The 22,526-nt window shown below is 30.9% G+C and overlaps 1 protein-coding gene across 1 annotated transcript; it reads right to left on the reverse strand.

Moving 5' to 3' along the window:
* Positions 1–16,674: 16,674 nt before the first annotated feature.
* Positions 16,675–22,027, reverse strand: LOC105109461 (polypyrimidine tract-binding protein homolog 1-like). Its single transcript, XM_011004184.1, has 10 exons — positions 21,619–22,027; positions 21,305–21,514; positions 20,173–20,235; positions 20,015–20,088; positions 19,788–19,883; positions 18,827–18,884; positions 18,655–18,759; positions 18,480–18,561; positions 17,676–17,788; positions 16,675–17,417 (listed from the first exon to the last, which is right to left on the reverse strand). The coding sequence occupies exons 1-10, from the start codon at positions 21,799–21,801 to the stop codon at positions 16,980–16,982; spliced, it is 1,422 nt and encodes a 473-aa protein (XP_011002486.1). The 5' UTR covers positions 21,802–22,027; the 3' UTR covers positions 16,675–16,979.
* Between the last annotated feature and the right edge of the window lie 499 nt (positions 22,028–22,526).

Genomic DNA, 22,526 nt, shown 5'->3' on the forward strand with positions numbered 1-22,526 from the left:
AACTATTGATTTGATGACTAATTGATGAGTGGGTAGCCAACTTTTGACTTAGTGACAATCTTTATCTTCTCTTATTTGCCCAAAACATCATTAATAACGTTAGAATTGGAACCACTAGAAACATGAAAGTTTTAAGAAATTGTCTTAGCTTTTTAAGAAAAAAAATGAGGTCATTTGGACTTCTAGAACTCTAGATATGGGCTAAAAAATGAATAGTGTTTGGGTTGCAGGACATATTCGGACTTTTTTGTTGTTGCTACAATTCGGACTTGAAAATGACCTTTTTAAAACTGGACCTCCACATGAAAGTGGTAGGCCTATGTCTTACCTTTCCATCCATATAAAGTAGACCTAAATCTAAGATCTACAGCTTCAGATATGACCCAATTACCGAACAGTGTTTTGGTTTGCATTGCACCAACATATCTTTTTTAAGTTTGGTCATCTCTTTGTCCTTTCAATTTCAGGATTTAACCTCATCAATCAATCCTTTCATTTATGTGATAGGCCTGCATTTAAAATGAACATTTACCACAAATTAAAAAGGTATCTTGTATTATTAGATATGTTATTATAAAATATGTTTTAGTTGAGTTATTGATACTTCAAGTGCAAGATGATAATATAAAACCTTAATAAAAATGCACTTTTAAGTACTAATCAACTTGCATTGAATTAAATGAATTTTTTGAATTTTAAAAACAAAAAGACAATGGAATTTAAATTCAATGCATGTGTAATCTCTAACCTCTTGAATGTATACATTCATCTATATTTGGACAGGCTTTCAACTTTTGCCTTAAATGATAGATGTATAGGTAGATGCTCCACTAAGTCGAAGAATAATAAAAGGAATATCATCTCAAGTTTACATATTGTATGGATGATATTTATTTCAAGCATCTCCATATATTATGTTTGCAACTTGTCTGTTGGAGCATATATCTCTATAGAAATGATTGATTTTTATAAGTGTATCTCATATCCTTTTTTTGCAATAAATCCTTGTAAACTAATTTTTATGAGTGTATCTCATATCTTTTTTTTGCAATAAATCCTTGTAAACTAATAGAATGAGTGTTTGTATAACTACATGACAATCATAATTCTTTATTTTATACAATATGAAATCCTCTAAATTCATTGACCTGGACATGTTTGAACCATGTCTATCAGGAAAATACAGACTCTTAAGTCATTGATAGACAAATGTCTAAGCATTCTTTTATAAGGTGAAGTTGGCTTTGGGTTTTGCGACCCTATGACCCATCATAAACCAACTCTATATTTTTACAGTAACACAACAAAGCTATATTTATTTTAACCTTGATGTTGAACTTTGTGTTTCCTTTCATATCCATAACCTTATTGAAAATATTTTTAAATACATTCTTTTCAATGTGCATGACATTATGGTTATGGTAGAAGAGATTAGTCTTCCACTGATAAAACTTCCAGAAAATACTTTGATGTACCCAATTATGGGTCAAATCAAAACCAAGATACTTCTACTCACCCAATTAAAAATCATAAGCAATGCCAAACATAATATCATGTATATATATTAAATAATAAAAGTATAAATATTACACACACATACATATATATACTGAGTTATGTTGGAGTTAAATTTTTAGTCGGGTTTTATAATGTTCATACCATATTTATTACTCATCGAGTAAGATAACTATACATAAAAAAAAATTATCCATTTGGGTCGATTTAGGTCGATATCCATTGGGTTTGAATTCAATTGTAACTCTTTCATACTTCATAACAATTAATCACACAATGCATAACTTATTAATCAAAAACAATATTATTTAGTTATTGGAATTAAATTCAATGTTATGTTAAGTTATGAATAAAAAAAAAATTAGAAAGAAAAAAACAAGTAGTTAAGTTATGAATAAAAAAAAATTAGAAAGAAAAAAACAAGTATATATATTTAAAAATATCATATATGAAATGAATATTTAATGTAAATGGAGATTGAGTTAGAAACTAATATTTATATTGAGATAGCACAATAAATGTAAGATAAAATAAAGACTCCTTATAAAATATATAATTTAAATAGTGTTGGATTTGAAATAAATATAAATATGCAGATATTGAAATCCTTGAATTATTAAAAAAATATATGTAATCTAATATGACAACTTTAAAATTAAAATAAATCCCTATAACTCTAAAAAACAAAGTTATGTTCTCAAGTGTTTTATTGTGAGATATTATTCTGTTTATTAATGTTTAAAATAGTTATTTAATATTTGGTTAAATGAAATTGTTGTACTTAAAATAATAAATAAATAATGTTAAAAAAAAGCTAAATTTTCTATTCTACTATAAATTATAATAGTGCTTTACAATATTTTCTTATTTTTTGTCAATTAATTGTTTTTCACTCAACTTCTTTTTATTTAATCCTTTCATATTACATTAAATTAGGATTGAACTAGATTATTTGTTTTGGTTATCTTGGGATGTCAATTTAAAAAATTGACATTTGACCAATAATCGGTTTAGCAAAATAAAATTCAATTTTATTAATTTAAAATAACTGAAGCTTTAAGTACTGAATTTGAAACTAAAATTAATCTTCAGCTCTTGTTTTATCATTTGATTTTTTTATCACTCATTTTTTTTCAATTTGATTCTTTCACATTAACTTTATTTGGGATTGGACCTGATGATTCATTTTGGTTGCCTGGATAAGGAGATCTTGCAATGTCAAAAAAAACTACAGTGCTTAATGCTCGATTTGAAAAAATAAAATTTTATTTTATTGATTTAAAGTAATTGAAGTATTCGTGGACTAAATTTGAAACTAAAACAAATGTCCAACTCCATTTTTTGCCAAATGAAGAACTAAATAGAATAGGTAGTTAGCATGTGTAATACAAACATCAACATGTGAGGAAGAGTACCACATTATGAAGGTGCATATGACTGCCTCTAAGTTTTGGAAGAGGCCTTCCTTAGTGTCATTAGAATTGTTTTGGCAAAGGCTTCATTGCTTGGTTGCACATGATTGATGAAAAAGCTATGATATGGCCTCGATGGCCATTTTTATTTTCTTTCTTACCATTTTTTTCTCTCTCTTCTCCCCTTGGTTTTCACAACTTGCTCTATCCAAAATAGCAAAATAGGTTGTCATTTATTTATGTTAAATTTAATCACCATGCTCTTGATTGTTATTTTTTACAACAATTATAGTTCGGCTTTGCAGAATTTAAATTTGATGAATCATGGAATAGTATTTAAATCATGAGCATATGGGACAATACAAGATAGAAGATATATTCAAGAAAAATACCAATAGAAATGCAACATAAAATGAAGACTTGTTCCATTATGGATTGCAATAGTTGTCTTCGATGTCTCTTTCTTTCTTTCTTTCTTTTTGTTCTTTAATTTTTTTAGTCACTTGACCTTTTTTTTTAATTTGATTATTTCACATTGAATTTATTCAAAGTTTCGCTTGATGATATGTTTTGGATGGCTTGACATGGGTTCTTACAATGTCAAGAAGAAGGCATTGATGCTTGATTTAGCAAAATAAAATTTAATTTTATAATTTAAAATAGTAGGGATTGAATTCGAAACTACAACGAATACTTTACCTCTTTTTCTTCCATTAAGCTGAATTTTTAGGGATTGAATTCGAAACTATAACAAATACTTTACCTCTTTTTCTTCCATTAAGCATGGATCATATTTTTTTATTTTGTTAGTCCCTAATTTGTTTTTTTTTCATTTTTGGTCCTCATTATTTTAAGTTTTCACGTTTTGGTTTAAAAATTCATTTGGTTTAGAATTTGGTCACTATGATTGAGATAAGGGGTGAGGATCACTAAAAAATAGGAAAGAAGATAGGATCTGTCGATTGCTTATAATCCAATCATCAAAAAAGCTTTTTTTGGTGCCAATATTTAGTACGATAAGTTTTGTTGTAGTGTTTTTAATCCTTTAGCTTAGCAATATGTGTTAATGGGTGCTTCAAAATGTTTTTAATTAGGTTGGTTTTTTATTTTTAAGAAAATTAAAGGTTGATATGAGGTTATTAAGAGGTTTATTAAGATCTTTAAAGTGTTTTCAAGATACTATCAGGTAAGAAAAGGATTGAAAAGTGGGATTTTATGTTTATTATATCTTAGTATGTATATTTCTCTAAACTTCGTATCTTAATCTTTAATTAGTGTTAAAGTATTTTTTTTAACACTTCTTATTGAACACATACATCAGCTTCTTAGTTAGTAATTATAGTTTTCTATTGCCCTATAAATCACATTAACAATATTTGCGCATTCTTAAAAAAAAAAAAAAAAAACTATTCCTACCTGGTGAATCACAAACTCCCCTATCTAATGATATGCCAAAAACATTTAAAAAGATGTGTGCACATATATTTAATTAGAGTGATTCTTAAGGTTAAAAAGATGCAAAAGTAAAAGGTTCAATAATATGATACACAAACGTGCTTAAGATAAGTATCTATTCAATAAAAACTTTATATTATTGAACATGCATGCCCCTAGCTATTTTGAGGCCTTAGTGACGAGAGCCATAAATTGATGTAGATATTGTATCTTCATTGCAATTTAAGTATTCTTTCCTTAGCTTACATCTAGCTTCTGTTAAGCCACATAAATCAACTACAAACATTAATTGCACAAAATCCAGCTATGATATTTAATATAGGAGACAGTATCAATCTAATTCCCAGCATATCCTATGGTGGGTTCAAGGTGCTTTAAACTAAGATATACAAGTGGTCAGCTAGCAACCATCAGCAGAAGTGCCTTGTCTTTGTAAGCTTACATGTGTGATTCTAATTATTAATTACCATAAATTAAATCAAAACCAGTTATTGATCTTCTTTTCTAGTGATTAGTGCTTAAAAGTGCATTTTTATCATGGTTTTATATCATCATTTTGCACTTGAAGTATCAATAACTCCTTAACTAAAACATGTTTTATAATAATATATCTAATAACATAAGATACCTTTAATTTATGGTAAATGTTCATTTTAAATGCAGGCCTATCACATAAATGAAAGGATTGATTGATGACTTGAAGAACTTAAATTGCAAGGATAAAGAGATGGCCAAACTTAGAAAAGAGATGTCGGTGCAATCCAAACCGGAACACTGTTCGGTAAATGGGTCATATCTGGAGCTATATATCTCAGATTTAGGTCCAATTTATATGGATGGAAAGGTAAGACATAGGCCTACAACTTTCATATGGAGCCCAAGATCTAAAAAGGCCATTATCAAGTCCAAATTGTAGCAACAACAAAGAAGCCCGAATCTGTCTTCCAGCCCGAGCACTGTTCGGTATTTTGGCCATATCTGGAGTTCTAGAAGTCCAAATGAGCTGAAGTTTTTACACAAGAAAGCTGAGACAATTGCCTACAACTTTCATGTTTGCAACTGGCTCCAATTTTGACGTTATCAATGACGTTTTGGGCAGACAAGAGAAGATAAAGATTGTCACCAAGTCAAAAGTTGGCCACCCACTTATCAATTAGTCATCAAATCAATAGTTCCCATTTTTGGCCTATAAAAGGAGGCATTTGCCATGCATTTAGGCATCTTGGTGTTCAGATCAAGATCATGCTCTTCCTTTCTCTCTTTGTATTTTTTATGCTTTGTTTTCATTAATATTAAGTTTATGCCTTTCATTTCCTTTCCTTTACTTAGTTAACTTTTATGTTCTTATTTTGTTTATCTATTTTGCTTTCTTTCATTATGTCTAGCTAAGTTAATTATGTCAAGGTGAAAAGGTTACACTAATGGTGTAAGAATAAGTATAATGTAAACTTAATATGGACTTTAATGTTTGATACTAACATGTTTTATATTTGTTATCTTGTTCACTCTTTAATACTTTGCTTGTTAAATAACTAATCTTGATTTATGTTGTATAACACTTGGTACAACAAATGCTTGGCACTTTCATAGCCCATAATGTATGGTATAACCGACACCTGAGCTATGAAAGGAACTTGATTTATTGTTAACATAAGTTATAATCATGAATGCTTGACGAGATTTACAAGTATTAGCATTAATTGAATAAGATGACTAATGTAATCATGTTAACAATATATAATCTGATTGGAACCTCCTTTGTGTGTGGTTTCCAATGGCCATTAACAATGTAGAGATCCATCCTAGGTGTTCTGAAAATAGATGCTTGAACTTGGTCTATATATTGATCTGATAGAGGCACTAGCTAGCTAGCTTGTGCATTTTCTCATCAGTTTGAAGTATAGTAAGCAATATTGGCGAAGATAATTCATTGTGATTCAATTACTAACATATATGAAAAAAAAAAAGGACATCGCTTATAGCTTGAGATATATTGAAACTCTCATGTGCTCATGCGTTTAGGTTGGGAGGCATGTGAAAGGAATGGTCATTCATTTTCATCCATACACATCTAAAAGGTTTGTTAGCTATTTATTAAACTCTTGCAAACCAAACAACCATAATATTGCATAACACTAATGAAATATTTTGTTGGTGTTTAAACATTGATTTTGTCAACAACAAAAACTTACCAACAAGATCACAAATGAAAAATTAACATCAAGAAACATATCATTGGTGATTTATATTTTGTTAGTCATTCCATTGGTAATATAATCATCGATGGATTTACAAACAAAAATAGTGCGCCAAACAAAACAAAAAAAAGGTTTATTGGCATCCATTTTGTTAGTACCCCATCGATGATTATGGCACATTACCAACAGAATAAACTATTGGTAAGTACATCGATGATCATATGGATATTACTGACGGAATTAAATTATTAGAGAATTACATCTAACAATGGCAAGTCCTGTAATTTTTTCCAACTATCTAGGACTCTCCAAAGCAATTAGGTCGAACATCTTAGACCTAAGTTGAGTTCTCTCAGCACTAAACTAATTCATATGAGCTTGAAGTTGCTCTCATACAATCACTTAGATGGCCAGAGATTTCTAGCTCGTTCTTGATTATGAGGAACCATAGTCGATACACTACAGCTCATCTTCATATCCTCAGTCTTGGAGATACCATAAACCTTATTTATAACAGGTTTACTGGACAATCCAACCTCTAACCACAAATCCGGATCAAGTTTTGGATGAGTTGATAGTCATAGACAATCCAACCTCTAACCACAAATCTGGATCAAGTTTTGGATGAGTTGATAGTCATCTTCGTACCTCTTCTACAATCAGACATTATATGTTTCCTAAGAAAAAATGTCAGCAAATTTTAAAAAATAATAACTTAAGAAAATTTTTTATTGAAATCCAACTTATCATAAACTTCTAAGCTCGGCTATCCAAAAGCTAATGCACTCCTTTTTGAAAGTCCTCATTTTACATGTGAATTTTCATAAAAAGCTTCATATCTTGGATTGTATCTAAGTACCGTAGCCTATAAATAAAAGCTACATTTAGTTAAATATTTTTATACAACATAATAATTTTTATTTTAAAAAATTATCTGATGAAATAAAATTTTACTTTATGTTCTTATACAAAATGAATTTGTCAGTGTATGTAGTAATGGAACTATGAGTCTCCTAGATTTGATTCTTTACATCGGACTATAATTGCCACATGAGTTTCTTGGTCATCATGTGTTGGATCTAACCATCCCAAAAAGTCTCCGAGACATATAGAGGTCTGAAATCCCTCCATATGACCACGTCTTCCTAACCTGAAAGACCTTTTTTTGGATATTTCTTTAATTTTTTATAGACTTTGTACCAAAAATCACACAACCTTATTCATTGAAAAACATTATCCGTTAAGATTAAGAACAATAAAATTTTAACATGTAAAAAAAAAATATCACAATTTGAATTTATTCTTACCTAATAGTAGTGTGATTCTCTCACATTCTCCTAGCAACAGTGTTGGTAGCCTCTTCCCAATAATTTTTTTACCTTACATGTCAATTTTATAAAATAATTATTTTATTAAAATTAGAAAATTGACCAAATTAAATATTTAAAAAAATTATATATATACTAACCTTGAACTTTCTGAACCAAGCATCAATCATAGGCTTTCATTTGGAATTTTTGTTAACCTAACTCCACTAAAATAAAGGCACTTCCATCAATGATTTCATCACCAATGTTATCATGCAACCATCCTCCATATTTGTAAATCTGAAATTTTATTTGTTCATTGAAATTAATTATTCAAAAATTTGTATACATCTTGCTCGGATAAGACACCTCATTTACAATCCAACCTCGGACTCAATGAGCTTGTTTCAAACAAGGATTCTAATGCCTGAGGTGTCTAGTTATGGTTGGCATTTAATAGCTCATTGACACAATTAAAAGATTGATGTCTTCTTCCAAGTGCAGGAGTGTCGAAGTAATAAATAACCCAGCAATACCGAGATCGAACCACAGGGAGGTCAATTGTATAAATTATAAACAACAATAATATAACAACAACAATAATAGTGGTAGTAGTAATACTGATAATACTACTAATAATAGCAATAGTAATAATATCAGTAATAATAGTAGTAGTAGTAGTAGTGAAGAAGAAGAAAAAGAAAAAGAAGAAGAAGAAGTTGATGAAAACTTTGAGATGAAAGATCAATGTAAGGATTAAACAATGATAACAACAAATGTCAAGGTTAGAGAAGGATCCACTAATGGTATGTCAAACAAGTATAGTATAAACTCTTATTATTGAATTGGAAACCACACACAAAGGAGGTTCCAATCAAATTATAAATTGTTAATATGATTACATTAGTTATCTTATTTGATTAATGCTAATACTTATAAATGTTGTCAGTCATTCATGATTATAACTTATATTAACAACAAATCAAGATCCTTTTATAGCATAAGTGTCAGTTATACTATACAGTATGGGCTATGACAGTACCAAGTATTTGTTGTACCAAGTGTTATACAACATAAATCTAGATTAGTTATTTAACAAGAAAAGTATTAAAGAATGAACAAGATAACAAATACAAAACATGTTAGTATCAAATATTAAGGTCCATGTTGAGTTTACAATATAAAAAATTAATAACATTATCATTATATTCTATTTAAAAAAACAATTCAGTTGGAACTTTTTTTATACAGGTAACTATCCAAAGTTTTATTACCTGCAAATACACATCAATAAATAAAGTCACAAACTAGATATTTTTATTTATGACTAATATTCAATTTAAAAAGCATTCCAAAAATTCAATTAATATCTTAACAGTCTAATATATGGTACAATTATCATACATTATTAATATCCATTGAGACCAAAAAAGAGACATGTATGACAAAATCTAGAGAGAATGTGAAAAAAATAACAAATCAACATCTTGTTAGGACAAACACACACATATTTGTTCTCTTATAAGTCAATTTAACCTAAGTACATAAGTTCACAAATTTCCATACATATTTGTGTAAATTTAGCTGATTTGAGATATTACAATCATACACAAAATCAATCTATTTTCAATAATAACATAAGCACATTTGGCAATTCTTACTCAAACACTCCTACACACCTTTGGCTATGGATCCATCAATATATTTATACACCAATTAATCCATCAATATATTTATACACCAATTTACTTAATAACCATAAAATACACATGCATTCTTTTGGCCATAACAACTAGCTCACACTCTTTCACAACTTTGAAAACAATCCATAAAATTCATATTTACATTTGTCATATCATATTCATGTACTTTTGAGTTGTCATAATAGCTTATATTTTCACACATTAGAGTTGTTGTAATAACCCATATTTTCACAATTATTCAACACAAACTTTTCATTCTCATGCTACCAATTTCATCTCCACGATTCTTTCACAATTCTATACTACACATTTTACTTCAAAACATGAAATTTCCACATTTTGTATACACCAAAAAATGTTAATCAATAATTGATACTATTTTGTCAATTTCATAACTTTTCATCTCTTCAAAACATATAAATAAAAACCCAACTCATAGCAACCTAATTTATAATATTTGCAACAAGTTTAATGCATTCATAATATTATTAGGAAATCCAAATACATGTAAGTTCATAGAAAGGTGTCCTTTTACTAGTAAAACTAACTTATAATTACACTTCAAAGAAAAACTTTTACCTTAGTTTCATGTTAAATATAATTTCAAAAACAATAATACACTTTCTAATAATTTCAATACTTAATTTTGGGTACTCCATGGTAAATGAATATATCATTGTTTTTTCCCTATATGTTGATGGTTTTTATTTTTCTTTCTTCTTTTTTTATTTATTAGTTTTTGTCTCTATAGATATGTAACTAAACAAAAATTAGTAAATAAATACTGAACTACTAATTAAACAAAAATATTCCTTAAACTACTTCTTACCAAACAATTAAAACATGAGATTAAGGTCAAACAAAAGCAATTGTATTTTAATCAAACTAATCAATCCACTTAACCAAATCAAAGATCAAAAGTAGCTTTAAAAAGGAAAAAGCATGAGATTTAGTTGGCGTAGAAGATGAAAACTTCTCACTTGTTTGGCATTGAGGGTAGACAATAAAGGGAGAGGGCAAGAGAGGGAAAAAGGACAAGAATAAATTGAGGGGAAGAGGAGAGGGAAGATAAAGAGAAGAAATTGATAGAGAGTGAAGAGATTGACATAGAGAGATGAGAATAAAAAGATGGGTTGTTCTTCTAAAATTAGATATTCTAGTCTTTTATTGGTTTTTGAACCGATAAAATTATCGATGAATAATTAAATATTTATTAATTTTTAACTTTCATCATTAATTCCCTTAATAATTAAAATTGAAATTTTTCAATAAAACCTGAAATTTTTCAAAACCCCTTAAAATTCTCTGATGTAATTTTGTTTTATCATTAATTCCATTAGTAATTGTCAGTGGTGAAGTCCTATAATTTTTTATAACTCTTTAGAACTTTTTGAGGAACTTAGTTCGTTGATAATTTTGTCTATAATTGTTAGTAGTAAGTCTTGTAATTTTTTTCAACTCTCCAACACTTTCCGGTGGACTTAGCCCATCTTTGATTACCAATTGCAAAGTATCGTAATTGTTTTTCATCTCTCAAGAACTTTTTGGGGGACATAATTAGTTTGTAATTCTAGTGGTATTTTATATTCTATTGGTATAAAACAATAAATTTTTTCCAATATTTTTGTATTTCATATCTATACAACCTGTGAATACAGTAAAATCATAATACAATAACACTATTTTTGCTTAATAGCAAAAAACAAAAACCATAGCAATAAATGTTACAATAACAATAGTTCATTGACAAGCAACAACCAGAAAGATTACATTAAAGTTAATTTCATTATACATTGATGTTTTACACTTAAAATCAGTTTAAAATTTTTTTAAACAAAACTATTTTTTTTCTTCTTCAATTTTATGATCCTCATGTCCATCATAATTTTATTTATTGAATTAAAGCTCATTAATATCATCATCCTCATTGACTTTTGTATATCCACTAGTTCTTAATAAATTATTTAACTCATCAGCGTTAACATCAATAAAATTATTCTTAGCTACATGCAAATTTGAATTTTCTTCTAAGTTTGTAAACAGAGCAACTCGATATATATCAACTAATTCATCAAGTTGAAAGACATCATTTTCTGCAATTACTTTATTGTTAATATCCTAAACAACTTGGACACGATCCCTAGGTTTGGTTTTCACTATGGATAACCAATCAACCCTAGAACGATCATTTATAAAGAAAAGAGTGTATATTTAATAAACTTATTGGCATATCTTAGCAAAAATAAAGACATTGTAAGTCTAGCCTTTGTATTAATTTTGATCAAATCATGGTGAGGATCTACTCTAATTTTTTTATCGATGGTATAATACCAATAATATTTGACTAAAAAGACTCTATTGTGCTTATTATGATATTGCACTTCCATCACCTCTTCTAACTTTTTAAAATAATCAACTTCAAACATATTAGAAGGTGATTCCTTAACACAAACTCTACTATTATAGGTGTTTCTATCCTAATCATACTCTTCAATATGAAAGACACATCCATAAATGAAATACTCGTTATAGCACTTTACTTTTCTTTCATGACCCAAACATATTCAAACTACCACTAGCATTCCCTTCCATTTTATAAACTTAGTATAAAATTACAATCATTAATAGTTAAAGAGAAAGGTGTAATGAAATAAAGTATTAAAAGAGTTAAGAATTATTAAGTACCGCTTACATGTTTTTTGAATCACATAGCAAATTATTCATCTTGTAATTAAAAAATATAAGATCCAATCATATATAAATTTGGAGATACTAAAAATTAATAATGTTGCTACGAGAAATTATTTAGTCTATTAGATTATGAGATTATAAGAGAAATATTATTTGAGAATAGCATGTTAATATTATACTTACTAAATGAAAAATCTTAATTCATTGTAATTAAATAACATATAATTATATGGATGTCTGAATTCGATTTTTGTCAATTATCTTCCCCTATTATTTTATAAAAGTCATCCAAGATTTTAAAGTATCCTACATGAAGTATCCTACATTTTGAAGTTCATGAAAAATGATGTATCCTACATTTTGAAGTTCATGAAAAATAACTTTCTAGTTTGAATTACAATTATCATTATTATTTTTTTATGACGAAACATAACTTTAATAAGTAGAAAATACATAGCCACCGATGATAATTGCTTCTGTATACAATGTTGCGATGTCACGGTCACATAAATTAATTACCCTAACTTAAAACACAACACACAAGATAATATAGAGGAAGCAAGGGATTGACCCCATGAGGAAGGTTAAAATCAGATTTTTATGCCAGATGATATGCAACTTGGAAGGATTTTGGACATTATCTAGGCTAAAGCAAAAGAAATTAGAAAACTATCAAGCGAAATTAAATAAAATCATAAAATTATCAAGAGAACAAACCTTGGTCGCAAGCACACATTCACCTATAAAATCAAAACTGATCATGAAAATAAAGCATCAATTTATATTTTGAATTAATTAACAGATCCATCGCATAACTAACTCTAACCATCAAACAACCACAGTGTCCGCACTAGTAATTTAATTCATTGGCAACTTTAAGAACTAGATAAGTTGATTAATTAAGAAAACATAGTTGTTCGTAGTCTATGTTTGATTTGATTGAATGTTCTCCCTCAGATTAATAACGTAAATCCATCACAATTATTGAACTTAGTTGCTTCATAAGTTTATATACCACAACTCTAGTTTTGATATCAAACTTAGCAATAGATTATCTACAATAATAACTTAGAGTCTACTCTAACAATTAAAATAAGGAGAATAAACATATTCATCATATAAACTGGAAAAAAAAAGGTAAAATAAATCCGAACGTTAAACACTTTTTCTTGCATGTTTATTGAAAAATTAATCAAAAAGAAGAAAGAATGCATAATTTCGAGTTTCTTAGAGGAGGGAGGCATTTTTCTCCTCTTGGTTGGCCGTCTCCCTTCTCTTCTCTCATTCTTTTTATATCCTAGGAAACCCTAGTCTCTATTTTACGAAATAGTCCTCCCTTAAGTAGATAGTTTACATTTAAGTACTTTAATAACTATTTTTCTAAAAAAGAAGAAATAACCTTGCATAAATCTTCAAGCTTTGATGTAGAAGAGCCGAATTGCTAAAATAAAAACTTGGATATTGATTTGGATGCTTTGGAACATAATTTAGACTCGTTTCTTCACGAAACCTGTTTGCTGGCACAATTCAATTTTTATCTTTGAAAAATCATATCTCCCTCATATGACATCATTTTTTGCTGAAAATTTGAGCATTTATATAATTTGAGTCAGGAATCCAAAAAAAATTGATTTTGTATCAATTGGATGTTTGTAACCCCAGATATTCAAGTCGGAATGGCTGAAGGTCAATACCAACAAATTGTGAGATTTGACTTTGAAAGTTGCAATTTCCATGCTCTTTCTTATTTTATTTTTTTTCCTTAGATGTCTAAAAAGGTATGGATGCTAGCTTTTTAATGCTAGTGGAATCACTTTATTTCGACCTCTAGAGCTCACGCTCTGCACAAAATATCGACTGAAGGCTAAATTTGTCAATTACCTTAAATTTTTTTATTTTTTTTTTGCATCTTTCATCCAAAAGTACCTTTATTTTTTTTTTTTTTGCATCTTTCATCCAAAAGTACCTTTAAAACATACAACCAAGAATATCAAGGTATTTTATATAGAAAATATAAGCAAAATACTAGTTAAATGTGAGTGAAATTGTTTTATATAGAAAATATAAGCAAAGTACTAGTTAAATGTGAGTGAAATTATCAATTAATATGGTTGTATCATACAGCTAATATTGTTTTATTGGAAGGTAACACGTACACTGCAAATCACATGAATGCATATGATAAGATGAAAGTTTTCTTCTTCTTTGTTCACCATTTTTAATTTTTGTTGACAGATGAGCAGACCATAGCAATTAATACATATGCGCACCCCACCTAAGAACAAGTATCTATTACATCAAATATTATTGACATATATAGATAGCTAGCTCGTCAAGCTTATTTACTACATAGTAGTCTAATCCACCAAAAGCTAGCATGTGAGTCATTAAATATCACAGTTAAACACAAAACCTCCTCCCTGTATATAATTTGCATAATTAATTTCTTTTTAATCAGATAAACTACCCGATTACTCAGTAAAAAGCCGATGATCATTATCAAGATTTATGTTTTTTTTCTTTTTTTGCAAAAGAAAAGTTATAATTCTTTTATACTGCCTAAAACACACGATTAAATATGAAAGTACCCTTGTATCTTTTATTATTTTGTTTCTTAAGGAATTTATAGATTTAAACTTTATTTTGATTAGATTCTTCAACTTTTATTATGCATTTCTAAAGTTCATCATTTTTCACTTGAATTTCGTAATACATTAACGATTCCATTAAAACACTTATTTATTTATTTATTATTGTTGTTGTGATATTACTAATAGGAGAAGGAATTAATACATCAATAGTTGAAGAATCTATTAGGAAGGAAAAAATGAGAAGATACTAGCTAAGCTCAATCTAGTAAGTTCTCGTATAGAAGTGAATAATGTAAAACAGTGGCAGAGGTGATTCAACAGGCCATGGAAAGGGAACAGCTATTTTCAGAGGATGGGCCATTCATGCGTGAGGTGACAGACACTAGGGTCTAGGAGACGACGAGCATAAACTGCATGGTTACGTACAAGACTCTTCTTCATAAGGGGACTAGCGGCAACCAAAAAAAAACAAAAATAGAAAGGGAAATTCAACTGAGCATATATTTGATCCGAGAAGTAATCAATCAATCCAAGAGATGGAAGAATTGACATGCACAAATGACACCTTACACAAACATTTCTGCTTTACTACTCGTTTTGGTTAATGTTTTGCCTTGCATATGTCAAAACTACTGCAAGAGATGGATAGGGATTGATTAGAGATGACAGGGACTGGCCTGAGGAAGGAAATTTGTCAAAATATACCAGCTCTACACCACTTCTGACGTACGCTTCATGGAGAATGAACAAGTTGGGTTAATTTTGTTTGTGAAAATACATGCTACGAAAATGTCATACAGTGTCGGTGCCCCGTCCAAGTAGGGTTGGATTACAAAGCTATCTAGCTAGGAACTATTATCCACTGGCTACCCTTTCGTCGCATCCGCAAGAACATGCTGTCTCCATTGCCTTCACTTTGGTAAAACGCTTTTGCTGTTGAAGAAGACTATGCCCTTCTTCAGGCCACATGTTAGTGAATTTTAGTGAACTTGGTTAGGACAAATGTGGAAGTACAATTGAGTATCCACGCTCACATGTTAGCCACATGGTTGAGAGAAAAATGATCCCCACCCAAACCCTTGGAAGACATTGTCATGAGGTCATTGAAGAATTGAGGTCTTGCCGCCTTTGCCCCACTTCGCTTTTCTCTTCATCAAGCCTTAACTGCACTGTTGGAGATGGCCTGGGCAGTCATGAGGTCATGAAGACCCACTAACCAAAACCACTAGAGAAACGCAACAGCTACCTGGATCGGGACCATCCTTGTGTGCAACACATGTGCCTGGATCCATCATTGAAGATGACTCTGACTCTGCCTCTAGTCCAGACCAGTAACTAGTAATGTAGTTGCTTCCACTTTCATTTGTGTTTCCCACAAGGGAAACATACTTGTGTTGTTGAGAGTGTGAAAAGAAATATCAAGATTTATAAGAATATTATGATGGTTACAAGATAAATAAATCAATCAATGAAGAAAGAAAATCCTCCTTGTCAAAACGATTTCCCTTCAGAGTTTACACTATCGATGGATTACAGATCAACCTGTCATTAGCTTAATACAAAAGAATGCAATAAGGCAAAGATAAAAGCATGCCCTCCAAAATAAAGGTCGATGCATCAGCTTTTTTCCTTTTTTTTCATTATGTACTTGAGTGGATGGTTTAAACAGACATGTCTCCAATTTTATTTTATTTTTATTCCGAGACAATAATCAAACATTACCTTGGTGGTCAGATCAACAATTTTGGAGTGCTATATAACTAGAACAGGATTTTTACGAGCTACTGTTGCTACAAGCTGAGGATATAAAACCTCATGAGCAATTCCATCCAGCATTGATGCTGAACCAGATAAAGCTGGACCAAGTTCACATGCTTACAGCACTGATAAGGGCTGAGAACATATAAATTTCATCCAGCATTGTATTCCCAGAAAACATAAGATGCATGTAGTAGTAAAAAAAAAAACATTTTTTTCTTTTGAAACAAACATGAAAGCCTCACAAGATATGTGAACCCAAAGCATATCAAAGATTATCGTCATTACCAGAATCGAATGCTGGAAAGGCAAAAACAAAAAATGTTTAAACAAGGAGAATACATCATCATCAACCATAATATGGAGGCTGACCAGGAGGTGAAGCACCGCTAGGTCGCAAGTTTGACTGCATCCCTAGGTGGCTCATTCCCATAGAAGCCACACTATGGGAAATTGGACTGCTATGTGAAAGGGGAGAGGAGCCTGCAGGTACTGCAGCAGTAGCATAAGCAGACACTGGGGGTGTTGGATATGTTTGACCAGGATAAGTGCCAGGAACTGATGCATAGCCTTGTCCACCTGCCTGCATGGTTGGATCCCAAGCTGGCACTTGCCCAGGAGGAACTTGAACTGGAACTGCAGCAGTGGTAGTATAGTTATTCCCAGTGTACATTGAGCCAGCCTGAGGATTCTGCCACATTGTAGGAGCAGTTTGAAGGCCAGGAGCTTGTGCTGCAATCAAACTTGCATCTGGGATGGTGTAATCTCTACTTTTATCACTATAGGCCTACCAACAAGAGCAACTGATCAGGCTCTCCAGATAGATTACAAAAACAAGAAAAGATGATCATATCCAACCAGAAGGGGGTCATCAAGTGTCAGGAAGCATGCATTTTTAGGACCAAATCTTTTTCTTTTCTTCTCTTTTCTTTCTTTTTTTTTTTTCATCAAGAATAGATGCACTTTTTTTCCTATAAGCATCTCTTTTATTTTTCCTTTTACTATTTTTCTCATGACATTAAATCAAAAGCACATATTTTTATACCTTTACATTGAGATCAGTATGACGAGAGTATGATAGATGAAGCTTACAATAGCCACCATCATAAATGCAGTGTCCCTCCAGAGTTTCTTTGGCTACAGCTGCAGTTGCAACATCTGGAAAACAATGAAGACATGATTACTGCTTAAGCCTATCTAACAAATAGAGCACGTGCATTGTTAAAAAGCCTGGCCAATAAATAAGCAAAGAGGATCATGAATGGTCAAAATAATGTTAACAAAGAACGTAATGTCATGGTGGTAATATTAATCAGTTTCAAAAAACATAAACTCACAGGGAAAAAAAAAAAGATGATTTGTGACCAGTTGTAATTTGGTAGCATGACAACATCTAATAAAAAAAAAAAAGGTGATAGATTGTTACTATTAGAAAGGATTTGGTGTAGCTTAAATAGGATGAAATAGGGAAATGGCATTCGTTCAGCCAACCCCAACAACTTTGGTATAGAACCTCTTCAAGCAGGGAAAGGAAATTCTGGCATGACTAAAGTTCCTTTTATACCCAAACCAAACCAATAAAGGAAAAAAAAACGGGTTAAGAGAAATGGGAAAATGAAGAAGCCAAATGAAGTTCAAAGTCTGATTAACTGAGTGTAGAATATTTATTTCAAGCTAGACCAAGATGTATCTAATCCTAGATGGTTTCCAGAGCTGGAAAACCAGATAATCTGACAACTAAAAAACTGCATTAATCAAAAAAGGCTTTCAACATGATGCAGGTAGTCACTGTAAATATACACAAGTCGCAAGCTAATTTGTGAACAATTAATCATGAAATAAGGCATACCTGGGTACTGAATTAACGCCTGCGTTCCACCATTTTTCTCGAATATAGCAATCTTCTGGACAGTACCAAATGCAGAGAATACCTATAATGAACAGGCAGAGCACAGTATGAGTAAAACTCATTAAAAATAAAATGCCATGTAAAGGAAACATGTAATCACATAGGTCTTCCTCACAGTGTGAAGAACATCGATGGTCACGGCATATTGCATATTCTCAATTGATGCAAGAAGCACATTGCTCTCAGGTTCTTTCTTCTTTCCATCAGCGCCAACAGTAGGCTGGAGAAAACAGCTTATCAGTGAAGATTCTGTAATGCAATTCAAAAGGTAATCAGAAAAGACTTACCTGAACAGGTCCCTCGATTGCAGTAGGATTCACAGGGAGATATGGATTTGTATAGTCTCTGCAAAATTTGGAGATAAAATCTACGTGTCATACAAACAAATATCAAACACTATCCATGACTACTGATGCATAAATTTCAGAAGCTGCATCAAAGAAGGAACATAACAAAAGATATAGATAAATGATGACTAAGCGGACACAACCATGAAAAAAATGTTAAAACTTTTGCAAAATCTATTGGCTAGCTTTTTTGAAATCCTCTGCTAGATAGAAGATTCAATAAAGATTAGGATAAAATGGCTTCTCCAAATGAAAATGAAAGTTTGAAAAATTCCACATTTACTTAAAGATGGACAAATATCATCAAAGAAAAGACACAAAGAAGACAATAAATTGATCAGCTAATTGATTGTTAATGGTTTGTTTGGCCTTGTTGTTAGATGGTTTGAAGCAAACAATTGCTATGAATAGCTTGTTATGAAAGTTAATATTTTTCCACCTTAAGACTATAGGAAACAAACTTAGAATTGACTTCAGAAATAAACAAACTTCAAAAGTAGACACCAAAAAACAATATGGGCAAAAAGCATAATAGCAATTGCAAATGCAATAAACTGCTACCAGAAATTGAATAATGCTTGTATGAACAATGTTTTCATTTAATGAAATTCAGCAATCATACACCAAACATTCTAACTAAAATGGCAAGTGCAAATGCAATAAACTAGTATCTAAAGATGAAGGAAGTTACTAAGCGTTCATGACAATACATCTGTGTTCTGGTTATCAGGCTTCCCTAACCTCCTAAATGACAAAAGCACACACCAATTAGCAAGGCCCCGAATTCCAAAACAGATGAAGTACAATAGTGCTGAAAGATTTTGAACAACAAATGAAATAGAAAAACTGTGAGAAAACATCTCAGCATTTGACCACTTAATAGTTGGGACAATCTTATTACCTGCTCCTATGGGACTGGAACTTGATATTGAGATCGGTATGCGCAGAATACGAAATGCGTAAGTGGCAAGAACCAACATGCTCTGGAAGCAAGTACCTGAATATATTAAACATAATACCATAACATTACAAATTAACTATACTAGCCATACTAAAAGAAAATTCCCCAAAAAAAGAAGAGAATGGAGAGGGGGTTATTGAAGGTTAGGAAAGGAAAGAAGAGCATGCCTGGGGATGCTTCTCCCATCCAAAGCATTTCTTGCTGAAGATGCAGTTTCAGAATCAGTGAATTGAATTAATGCCTGCAAATATATTGGGGGAAAAGATGATACTAATATAGAAAAAAAAAATCTCAAGAAGATCAAAAGCATTTTTTAACACCTCACCTGGAAACCAGCAGCCTTTTCGAAAGTAGCAATTTTGTGCACATAGCCAAAAGCAGAAAACACCTGCAAGAAGTAATGATATGTACATCAGATTCTATGATGATGATAGAATGAGGAATTCGACTATACTCCATTTGGGATCACCCCAATCATTGGCAAAAAGACACAAAACAAAATTTCCAAATATATAAGAAATAAGTGCAGAATGACACCTGTACATGAATGCGTCAAGATAGACCTTAGAAAGGAGAATGACGTATGATAATATTTCCAAACTGTCTCCAACAAAAGAGTCTAAATAAGAGGCATCATCATCTGTGATTCAACTGACTTGAAATAAAATTAAAGCACTATTTAATACACAATACAATCATGGCGCTATTTCCATGTAAAAGTAAAAAAAAAAATGAAATGAATCTTCCACCAAAGCTATAAACCAAAATGTCTGATTAAAAACTGTGGAAAGTTGATTCAAACCATAGTATTGAGAATACCAACTATTTAAGATAAATGAAATTTTCAAAGCAATTAAAGAAATTTTTACACGAGTAGCCATCATCTGCACATTACCTATGGTACATCATATAACAGGCATAATTACAGAGAATAACATTAATGTTATAATTTTTCCTCCACTCTTGTATGAAATTGCACATGAAAAGAAAAGAAGATAGACAAGATAATGATATCTTTCCAGTACATTATATTGTCAGAAATTTGTTGTCGCTAACACAACACTAGTCATCAAACACGCAGAATTCACATGATCTACAAGCCAATTCCACAATCACAAACCTCTAGTAGGGCCACATGGTAATGACTGATGAAATATCTTCATGATATACAAGCTATTTCCACAATCACGAGCCTCTAGTACGGCTATGTGGAAATCCCTCCAGAAACAAAAATGCATCAACTAGTAAGCTATGCTCCTGAAGCTGCTTATTTTCTTTATCACATTTTTAACTCCAATATAACATTCATCAATTGCCTAAAAAACCCTAATTCTAGGCAGCTTTTTCATGACTTCAGCACATTTAACCAACTTAGTGCATTTAAAAAGCAAAAACATATATCAACAGAAATCTTGAGAAATGAAAACAAATCAAGATTAAAAAGAAAAGGCAATTACCAAGTGAATGACATCGATGCTGACATCACCAGCTTCAACACCCTCAATGGTAACCAGCAATACATTTCCAGGATTATCACCTGGACTCTTATTGTTCACAATTTCATGTCTATTCGAATATTGAATATACACCGTTTTACCCCGAACTTGCGCTGGCTCCGACGACGACGCATAATACGATACCATTTGTATTGCCTGATTTTGGTCTACCTGAAATCAGATTCAGAACCAGATTATGCTAAGTCAAATTATTGACTCGCCTAACCCTAGAAATTATGACTATACATTTTCTACTCCTAATGAAAATTACTTACGAATTCGACAAAGGCTTGATTCCGATTGGCGCCCACATTGCACTTAGTATTTACGATCCTTCCGAAAGGTTTACAGAGCTCGATTAGCTCTTCTTCTGTGCACTCCCATGGAAGGTTTCGCAGATGCAAAACCTTTGATGGTGTTTGTGTGTATCGGAATTGTGGCTGTCCCGACGTTGACATCTATTAATCTATCTATCTATTCGAGATTTTTTCTTTTTTGTCTGGATGTCTAGAAAGTGATGGAAGATTTTCCCGGATAATTATTTTCAGGGTTTTGGGATGGTGTGTCGTATGACAGAAGATTGTGGAGGTTAGGTTAAGGTCGATTGTGATTTATCTCTCTGCGTGCCTGCGTGCGTGTGAGGGAGAGGGAGAGGGAGAGGGAGAGGGAGAGATTGGCATCTTACTTAGGTTCTAGAGTTTTGGGCGGAATTACTCATGTGCCCTTAACTAGTGCACAATATTTCTGCAAATACTTTATCCTCCAAGGGCTTTTTCGGCATTAACGAGCTTTTTCAGTTCGTACGTATGGGGCTTATTTTTGGATTGGGTTTTTATGAATAAGTAGTAACATGATGAACATCATGTTGATAAAATCCTTAAGGCTTCTCTTGCTTTAAGATTGAAAAATATTTGAATATAAAAAAAATAATATTTATAAAAACAGAAACATTTATGTATTGTTATAAAATTTAGTATATCACTTCAAAATTAAAAAACCTTTATCTAGTTATATTTTTAGTTATATTTTTAGATGAAGTTTTAAATTAAACTATATGAAAATTATCCCAATATAACCTTATTCATTGGATAAATCCAAAATAATTGATCAAATAATAAAAAATTAAATTAAATAAAAATATCTTATAAAAGGATGAAATAAAAAAATAAAAAAAATCATATTA

Source organism: Populus euphratica, unplaced genomic scaffold, assembly GCF_000495115.2.
Source record: "Populus euphratica unplaced genomic scaffold, PopEup_1.0 scaffold216.1, whole genome shotgun sequence".
In the NCBI taxonomy this organism is placed as follows: domain Eukaryota; kingdom Viridiplantae; phylum Streptophyta; class Magnoliopsida; order Malpighiales; family Salicaceae; genus Populus; species Populus euphratica.

Excerpts from the sequence above, each read along its gene's own strand:
- LOC105109461 (XM_011004184.1), bottom strand. The coding sequence starts at position 21,801 with ATGTCAACGTCGGGACAGCCACAATTCCGATACACACAAACACCATCA. Across the intron at positions 21,515-21,618 it reads ATCAAGCCTTTGTCGAATTC|GTAGACCAAAATCAGGCAAT; the intron begins GTAAGTAATTTT and ends ATCTGATTTCAG. Across the intron at positions 20,236-21,304 it reads GCATCGATGTCATTCACTTG|GTGTTTTCTGCTTTTGGCTA; the intron begins GTAATTGCCTTT and ends TACTTCTTGCAG.